Genomic DNA, 9,950 nt, shown 5'->3' on the forward strand with positions numbered 1-9,950 from the left:
CCCTATGACAGCTGGGATAGGCTCCAGCGCCCCCTGCGACCCTGAAAAGGATAAGCGGAAGCGAATGGATGGATGGACATTTCGTTTCAGAGGTGCCACCTTATCTAAAATAGATTTACATTGATTGTTAAAAGACAAAATAAGTGAATCCATATGATTTTGAGCCATGCGAGGGACAAACATGGCAGAAAACCTTCTAGCAGCATCCTCGTTTATAATCCGCCTTTGGATCATCAATTTAGGAGGGGAAGGATCCACGTAAAATGACAAATTAAAGAATATACAACTATGGTCACTCACATGGACATCTTCCACACATACATCATGTATATTTATACTCAGGGAGAAAACAAGATCAAAAGTGTGGCCCTTTGTAAAAAAACATGCTCCTCAAAGTTAAAAGACTCAGTGATAGTGATGAGCACAGCAGCAGTGTTACAGGAAGCGTCATCAATATGAAGGTTTAAGTCTCCCAATATTACAACTTTCTCCAGTTTAATGATCGATGTCAGAAGGTCGATAAATTCAGTTAGAAAGACCCCAGCAGGTCCAGGAGGTCGATAGATTAAAATACAGTAAAAGGTTTTCAAAGAACCGACCTTCATCATCTGTGACTCAAATGAAGAAAAGAAGTCCGAGGTCATCAGTTTGCATATGAGTCTGTCCTGGTAAACAGCAGCAAGTCCTCCACCATGTCCTAAAAGAAAATGTACAAGCTGTGATAACTGTTTCTGATAAAATGAAGAGTAGACTGATATATTGAATATTCCTTTATTGGGTGAGAAAATCAGACCATGTCATAACATGTTTAACAGTGTATCCCGATCATAATCTAAAGCAGCAGAAGCAAAGTCAGAATACAAAAGAGCGAAAAGTATATTGCAAACGACAAGCGACGACAGTGAAAAACTACACTGTCGCCTCCAACGAGCTGTAGCAGCGGCGGCAAAGCCAAACACAGGCGCCATTGCTGCTTCAAAGCTGTAAAGACTATTAACTGTTACCTTCTTCTATGCTGTGTTACTGGTACAGCCACCGGTACATTGCTGCTGATGTTAAATGAGAAAGAATAGCATCAGCCTACCCAAATTAAATCAAATCACTTTTATTGTCACATCACATGTGCAGGCACACTGGTACAGCACATGCGAGTGAAATTCTTGTGTGCGAGCTTCACAAGCAACAGAGTTGTGCAAAATACAATAACATAAAACAAGCAAAATATAAAAATGGCTAAATCTGACAGTAATAAATATATGTACAATATAAGAGTGTATGCATTACTGGATGTGTATACTAAATATGTTTTTCTACGTGTGTGTGTGTTACATATTTTACAAATTAAATAGAGTAAACAATAAAATAAAATATATAAAATATACAGAAGTTGGTAGTTGGACATGTGCAAAACAAGTGGCATAATGTTGAAGTTCCAGTAGTGAAGCTGAGGTGTCTATGAAGTGTTCAGCAGTCTGATGGCCTGGTGGAAAAAACTGTCTCTCAGTCTGCTGGTACGGGACCGGATGCTGCAGAACCTCCTTCCTGATGGAAGTAGTCTGAACAGTTTATGGCTGGGGTGACTGGAGTCCTTGATGATCCTTCCCGCTTTCCTCAGGCACCGCTTCCTGTAGATGTCTTGGAGGAAGGGAAGCTCACCTCCAATTATCCGTTCAGAGCACCGGTAGATTCACCAACTGTCATTCACATCAGTGATGCACAGATGTGAATCTCAACATGAATGGTGACTGTGATATATTGTGTAAAGCTCTAAGAGTAGCCCACAAAACTGTACAAAAAAATATAAATAAAATTTTCAGTGCATCCACGTATTTAATAAGATATTGAATTACTAAGAAAGTACCGTAAATTCCAGACTATAAGCCGTTACTTTTTTCCCAGATTTTGAACACTGCGGCCTATACTAAGGTGCAGCTAATGCATTTTTTTTTTTAATGCTACCAAAAACATTTTGCCTCGTAACAGTAGACCAATAAAGTTGATAAGTAGTTCACAGAGGTCCAATGAAATTGTGTGATACATTAGCATACTTTCACAATTAAATTATTGTAAATCATCCTCATCAACATGGAAAACACTCGAAGAAAAGCATATGATGCAGCCCAAATTTTAACATTATGTATGCATTAAAGTTAAAGGCAATCAATCTGGCGGTTGAAGAAGGAAAACAACCCGCGGCATGTAATCTTGGCATAAATGAATTGATGATGAGACAGTGGAGATGCCACTGTGAAAAACTGAGTCAATGCAAAAAGATGACAAAAGCTTTCAGAGGTAATCATAACAGATGGCCCGAACTTGAAAACTTTCTTGAAAACTGGATTAACACTCAGAGAGAAGGCGGCTGCGGTGTTTCCACCGTGCAGATCAGACTGAAGGCTAAAGCAATCGCCACCAAAATGAAAATTGAAGATTTTAGAAGTGGACCATTGCAGTGATTTAGATTTGTGAGACGAAAAGACCTGCTCATCAGGGCACAATTTTGTGTCAGCAGCTCCCTCCCAACTACGAGGAAAAACTCGCTAACTTCTGCACAGTCACTCAAACAAAGATAGTGGAAAATTCCATCGAGCCAGATGATATTAGAAATGTGGATGAAATACATTTGATGTTTGACCTGCCTCTCACTCAGATTGTTAATAAAAAAGGTGACTTGTCCATCACACAGAAAACAAGTGACCATGAGAGAACGCATTTTACTTGTGTTCTGAGCTACACAGCATCCAGGCTAAAGCTTCCACCGACGGTGATTTTTTAGCGGCTGGGGGATTTTTTCACAGAAAAAAAGCATTGCTGTTATGGACAGCATGACGGCCCATTTAACAGATTCAGCAAAAACTGCTAACAAGAGTACAAACTCAATTCCAGCTGTGATTCCTTGGGGCAGCACTAAGTATTTGAAGTCACTGGACATCAGCGTGAACCAGGCATTTAAAGTGGCACTGCGCCTTGAGTGGGAGGCTTGGATGACAAGCGGTGAGAAATCATTTACCAAAACAGGCCGCATGCAAAGAGCATCTTTAACTAAAGTCTGCCAATGGATCCTAAATGTGTGGAGCTGTGTCAAAACATCCACCATCACCAACAGATTTCAAAAGGCTGGACTGCTGCGTGATGAAGAGGACCACCTGTGCTCAAGTGAGAGCGACAACAAAGAGACTGAAGTGTATGGCGAGAGCCTAAGGCTGTTCAATTTGGACACTGAAGAAGACGACTTTGATGGTTTTAGTGCTCAGGAGGAAGATGAAGAAGGCGATTAATTACTTTTCCTGGTAGGCTGTCGTATGTATACGGTATATATTTTTACCGGTCGTTAGAAAATATTGGAATGTTGTTCATTCACTGTTCAGTAAAAAAACATAAGCAACATAACTTGTGTGTTACCGATAAGTACAAAATAGATTTCCTTTCTAAAATTAGAGCATGTGGCTTTTAATCAGGTGCACTCTGTAGTCTAGAATTTATGGTAAATATATGACCTTTATTGCCATAGAAGAAGAAATCACTGCAAATTTCCCATGGGAAAAATAATTTGCAAAGCATATGTATTTGTAGGGAGTTCTATTTTACACTGTGACTTCATATTTAAATGGGCATGGCTAAAGTGTATGTATGTATTTATTGTATTGTATATGTATGTATTTACTTGAATTCTATTGTACATATTGTATATCTTATTACTGTTCCTCTGTCTCTCTTGCTGCATTGAGCATGTGTATGACAAAATAATTTCCCTCGGGATAAATAAAGTTCTTATCTTATCTTATTTATCTATTTATTTTACACACTTTAACCTACATTAAATTGAAAATTAGGGCATGTCCCTCCTTTTGCCCAACCTTGTAGGTCTACTGAGAATGAACTGCCACTCTTCTATCATTTCTTATGTTTCACCAAAAGGTATAAATACCACTGTAAATTTCATTTTCTGTGCCACTAATTGATTTAGCTGAAAAATGACATCAACACAGGTATGGCCAGAGCAGGGATGGGCACTGCTGCAACTGCTGTTAGTGGCATCTGTCTCTCATGCTGAGGAGCCAGTGTGCAGGCAGAGAGGAGATCCTGGGAACCCACTGCTATGTAAGGATGGGGATATTATATTGGGGGGTATGTTTTCGTTTCACACCAGCTGGAAAGACAGAAAGGATACCTACACGCACAAACCACTGCCACTTCAATGCACCAGGTAAGTCTCATCAACGAAATGCATTTAGATTAAAGGAATCTCCTAGAAGTCATTTGATACAAATAAAACTTGATAAATATTTTGTATTATGTATGTTTGGTATAAATCATTGACATTAAATGGTTTTGTTTGAAATACTTTTTCTCTCTATTTTATGAATTATTAATAATTGTCTCAATTAAGTTTAAATTTCAGAGATTTGCAGTTTGCCCAAGCTATGCTTTTTGCCATTGAGGAGATTAATAACAGTACAGACCTACTGCCGGGAGTCACTCTGGGCTATAAAATCTTTAATACTTGTGGCAATGTTGCCCAAAGTGTAGGACTTACACTGGCTTTGGCTAATGGTAATGAAATTGTGTCTGTACCCTCCAAGGCATCATGTACCAGACCTGCACACGTACAGGCCATAATGGGAGAGACCTCTTCCTCTCCAACCATAGCAATAGCCACTGTTATTGGACCATTTTATGTACCAGTAGTGAGTAGAACTGATATTTTATAAAATGAAATAATGTAACTAAATCATTTTCCCAACTCCTCTAAGCAAATTTAATTAAGTGTTTGTCTTATTTTTAACATCTTAATCTTCTCTCATTCTGTGTCTTTTTCAAATATAAGTTCTTTATGTTTAATTCTAGATCAGCCACTTTGCCACATGTGCTTGTCTCAGTGACAAAACCAAGTACCCATCCTTCCTCAGAACAATACCCAGTGACTACTACCAGAGCAGAGCCCTGGCCCATTTGGTCAAGCATTTTGGATGGACTTGGGTTGGAGCTATCAGAACTAATAATGATTATGGAAATAATGGCATGGCCACATTTACAGAAACTGCACAGCGCCTGGGCATCTGTCTGGAGTATTCTGTATCTTTTTTTAGAACAGATCCATCTGACAAAATAAGAGAAATAATTCGCACTATAAAGGCTTCAACCTCCAAGGTGATCATTGCCTTTCTGTCACACAAGGAGATGGATGTTCTGATACATGAGTTTTCATACCATAACTTGTCTGGGTATCAGTGGGTAGGCAGTGAGTCTTGGATATTTGATTCGCAAACAGCAAAAATGGATATACATCACATACTGAATGGTGCCATAGGCCTTTCCATTCCCAAAGCACATGTCACTGGCCTGAGAGAGTTCATACTGGATGTGAAGTCACTCAATTCATCTAACAATGAACTATTTACTGAGTTCTGGGAGACATTATTTAACTGTAAGTTTAGGCAGTCAACGTCATCAGCAAACATTCAGAGAGAGTGTACTGGACATGAAGATCTGAACGGAGTTCAAAACAGCTTCACTGATATGTCTCTCATGCCTATCTTTAACAATGTCTATAAAGGAGTGTATGCTGTGGCCCATGCCCTTCACAACATTGTCAGCTGTAATAAAGCATGTAGCAACAAAGTCCAGCTAGATCCATTCACGGTGAGCTTAAAACCAACTAATACTATTGTTAACACATTAAGTTCAATTAGAAAGAAAAATGTTTTTAAGAAAAGAGCTAATGTCTTATATTCGTAAGTCAATGGGTGTGCAAGATCTCAGTCATGCAATATACTGAGTTATGACATATTTCTTAGATTTTACAACACATACGAAAGAGTCACTTCACAACTAAGGAAGGGGATGAGGTTTACTTTGATGAGAATGGAGATCCAGCAGCAAAGTATGAAATTATAAACTGGCAGCCAAAAGAAAACGGCGTTGTGGAGTTTGTGACAGTTGGTCTTTATGATATATCATTAGCTCCAGAAAAAAAGCTAAATTTCCAAAACAAGTCTTTAATTTGGGCAAGAAACTCAAAGCTGGTAAGCTATAAAATATTCAAAAATTATATTATAACTGTACATATTTTATACATATTTTTATATAGTTTCACGCTATGTTTTTTGCTTATTGCTACATGTTGGAAAGATGACACCATGCAGTGTTTTTCATATTTTATATACAGTTTTATGTAATTATTCATGCAGGTCCCTGTGTCAGTTTGCAGCGAGAAATGTCCGCCAGGAACACGCAAGGTTCTCCAGAAAGGAAGGCCTGTTTGCTGCTTTGACTGTATACAATGTGCAGAGGGAGAAATCAGCAATGTTACAGGTTAGATCTCTTTTTTTTTTTTTAAGTTTCGCACATAGCAAAAATTTCATATGCCATCCAAAAATATGGACTAATTCCTCTGAAGAATTATTTAATAATTTTGATGAATTGTTTCCTACAAAATTTATAAATCCAAAACATTGTCTAAAGCAGGGGTGGCCAACCAGTCAGAGACCAAGAGCCACTCTTTTCTTTATTGTGTTACCGCAAAGAGCCACATCATACACATGGGCACACATGAACATCACCCATCCCTTCCTCCCTCTCTCTCTCTCTCACACACACTCACACACACACCTCTGCTCAGCCAGATTTATTGTAAATGTCACACACCAACATGATAATGACAGGAATGGACTCCTACAGTACTAAAACCACAGGCCAGTCATTTTCAACAATGAATATTGTGTGCACTGTCTCTCACACACAAACTCTAAGTCCACAAACAAAAATATAATAATCTACAATAGCATTTTTCTTTTACAATGCATGTTGTTTTGTGGGACTTCTGGCATTCCTTGCCTTGAACAATCCTCTTCAAATCTGGCTTGTATTCCGTTGTTACCACTCGAAGCAATGAGTGTCAGTCAGAACAGATCGATGCTTTGATTTCACATGTTTTAGGGTAGAAAACACAGACTTGCAGACGTATGTTGAACCAAACATTGACAGTATCTTAAGCGCAGCCCGTTTGACATTGCGGTATTTTTCCATTGGCACACCTTTCCAGAACTCAAGGGTCCCTTCCCTTAAAGCAGGTTTCAATTGGTCCTCCTTATAAAGATCGATCATCTCCAACTCAGCCGCAGCTTCATCTGTGACCAGCGGGACTTTCAAACAGTCTGTCTCTGCATTAAATGGGTTGACAATGAATGCAATCTGTGGCCTTTTCAATTGTAGATCATGGAACAGGGACACAAAGCTTTTGTGCAAGTTTTCAACCAGCACTGCATATCTGTCTCTTTCCTTACTCAGGGTGGTGCTGGCGACTTAACCGCTGGCTTTTAGCAGAGTGGGAAAATGCGATAAATCTACCTTTTGAATATGTGCCTTTAACAGCTTCAGTTTGTTGACAAACGCAAACACACTTTCCACTAGGTCAGGCAGCATTTTCTAACTTACCCTGCAGGGTCAGGTTCAGTCTATCCAAGTGACACAGCTTGTCGACCAAAAATGCCAGATCCATAATACACTTGATGTCCGAGAGCTCGGGATAGTCCTTGTCCTTCTCTTCCATAAACAGTTTCAGGGATTCCAAAAGCTCAAAGAAGTGAGAGAGTACCTGGCCTTTTGACAGCTACCTCACAGTGCAGTGGAGTGGCAGGTCACCTGGAAGCCCTTGGTCCAGCTCAGCGATGACATTGTTGAATTTCGCTATGGTTAAGCGCATGTGTGCGGATGTAGTTGGCGATTTCCATCAAAGGCTTCATGACGTTATCTAAATTCAATGATTTAGACACGAGTTGCTTCCAAAACTCAGGAAATGTTTGGTCAGCTTGCACAACCCCATGAGCACGTTCACAGATCCCATCATGGCTGGTGCTCCATCTGTGGTTATTGCAGTTAATTTCGTTATAGGCAGATTCGATTTTTCAAATGCAGCCATCATGGTTTCTTTCACATCTATGGGTTCTCTCTTTTAATGGCACAATATCAAGGAGTTCTTCTTTGATCACACAATCGTTTGACACAGACCGTGCAAATATTGCCAACTGAGTCTTGTCTTGTATATCACAACTCTCATCCAATGCGACACTAAAATACGCACAGGCTTGAAGGTAAGAGTGCAACTGTAATTCAATAGCTGTGTTAATGTCTGATATTCTGTGTTAACAGTGTGGCGGGACAGTTGGACGTCCGACGATACCATGCGTTTTACTTTTGTCGTTTTCAGGAGAAAAGATTTCAACAACGTCACTGAGTCTGTGAAGGTTCTCAGTCATCCAGGTCGTTGTAGTCTAAGGAGCTTGGAAAGAAAAGCATCTGGACTTCTTTAAGTTGCTTGAAGATGTTTCACCTCTCATCCGAGAAGCTTCTTGAACCTTCTTGAAGAGCTGAAGAAGCTTCTCGGATGAGAGGTGAAAGGTCTTCAAGCAACTTAAAGAAGTCCAGACACTTTTCTTTCCAAGCTCCTTAGACAACGTCACTGAGGCATTTTTTTTTAACAAACTCCCCTTCATTGTATGGCTTTTTAGCCCGTGCAATGTTCCAATCCAGCATATTTATGTTTAGCTGTGCATTTTTCCCCTGCCATTTTGAGAGTGAACTTGCCCCTACTGGAAAACTTTGCGGTATTTTCATCTCACACACATGCGATGAAAATACCATATTGAACTCAAGCAAAGCGAATGCGCACATTTTAAAAAACCAATAACAACAAACTAGAAAGCAAAAATTTCAGAAGAAATTTAAAGTGTGCCTATGCCGCCGATAATCAGTGTAGTTTGCCATTCATACGGCTACAGAGAGCAAAACTCAGCAGAGCAGCCATTCTCCACCATGAACTATGGTAAAAAAAAACACCACTCGCGCCTCACAGATGACACCTTACAGTTTTGTGTAAAGATGAGGTGACTTCGTACAGCCCCGATTTGCAGACGCTGTGTACAGAGGTTAATGAGCAGAAGTCCCATTGTACCACGGCAGACCCGACAATGTTTGCATGAACACGCTTTGAAGCATTACGTTATGGACCACTTTTCACACATGGCTGGTGTACCCACACAGCCGGCTGTAGCTTTTCAACTCACAGCCCGACACACACAAAAAAAAAAAACAGTCGAGAGAGCACAGACTTTACGCCCGTGGGTCCACCTCCCCTGCAGCGGCACTGTAGACCACGGCCTGCCACACACATCAAACACGTAAAATAAATATTTATGCACTTTTGCATTCACTTTTTGTTTTTTGTTATTTTTACACAGTGTTCTGAATGATTAACAATGGTCTACAGCCAATCTTGTGTATTATTATACAAACGTTGGTTGTAAGATTCAGATAACTATTTAATAAAAGCTAAATATTTTATATGAGAGCAAGAAAGAAAAGTATATCTTTGTGTCCCCCTTTCCCTGTTAATGCCCTACCTGGCCCCCTGCCAAAAGCTTGTGCTAGCTAGCACGCAGTACGAGTTATTGTAACTGTCAGCACAACAAAAATAAACTACACCTAAACTCGGTTTATATCTGACCCAGATAGAGTGCAGTTCATAACTTCTTACCTGAAATTCAGTTCACCTCACGCTCCTGCCTTTGGTTTCCCTTATTCATGATTGAGCTCCGCGTTAGCCACCACCGGTCGATCGGCGGTCGCCTCGCATGTCTCTTTTCCCACATGTCCTTTCTGTCAGGGCTAGCTGCCCTTTGTTGGAGCTCTGCGTTAGCCACCACCAAAAACTCAGTTATTTTTCCCACATCGACCAGCATCTGGACAACCACCTTTCACTGTTTATACTGTTACTAAAATGAATAAATGAATTATCGGCCCATATAAACGAAAAATACTGTAAGTCCAGCTGAGAAACAGTCTCTTGGCGAGTGATCGGGTGGTGAAACGAGTGTCAGCCGCCTCACTGTAAGCCAAGCCCGGGTGCTTTTTAGCGAAGAGACGCTAGCCGTGCTAGCTAGCTAGCCATG

General features: G+C 40.2%; 1 protein-coding gene across 1 annotated transcript in view; it reads left to right on the plus strand.

The window, feature by feature from the left end:
• Positions 1-4,016: 4,016 nt before the first annotated feature.
• The window catches only part of LOC102205270 (extracellular calcium-sensing receptor-like), a 9,457-nt gene continuing 3,523 nt past the window's right edge, over positions 4,017-9,950 (plus strand). Inside the window, exons 1-5 of the mRNA XM_005742205.2 lie at positions 4,017-4,207; positions 4,391-4,688; positions 4,849-5,643; positions 5,799-6,026; positions 6,192-6,315. Coding sequence (XP_005742262.2) covers positions 4,131-4,207; positions 4,391-4,688; positions 4,849-5,643; positions 5,799-6,026; positions 6,192-6,315 — 1,522 coding nt within the window. The 5' untranslated portion in view covers positions 4,017-4,130. The remainder of the gene's footprint in view (positions 4,208-4,390; positions 4,689-4,848; positions 5,644-5,798; positions 6,027-6,191; positions 6,316-9,950) is intronic.

The sequence above is a fragment of the Pundamilia nyererei genome, unplaced genomic scaffold (assembly GCF_000239375.1).
Source record: "Pundamilia nyererei isolate P.nyererei 1_Seehausen unplaced genomic scaffold, PunNye1.0 scaffold00117, whole genome shotgun sequence".
Lineage (NCBI taxonomy): Eukaryota > Metazoa > Chordata > Actinopteri > Cichliformes > Cichlidae > Pundamilia > Pundamilia nyererei.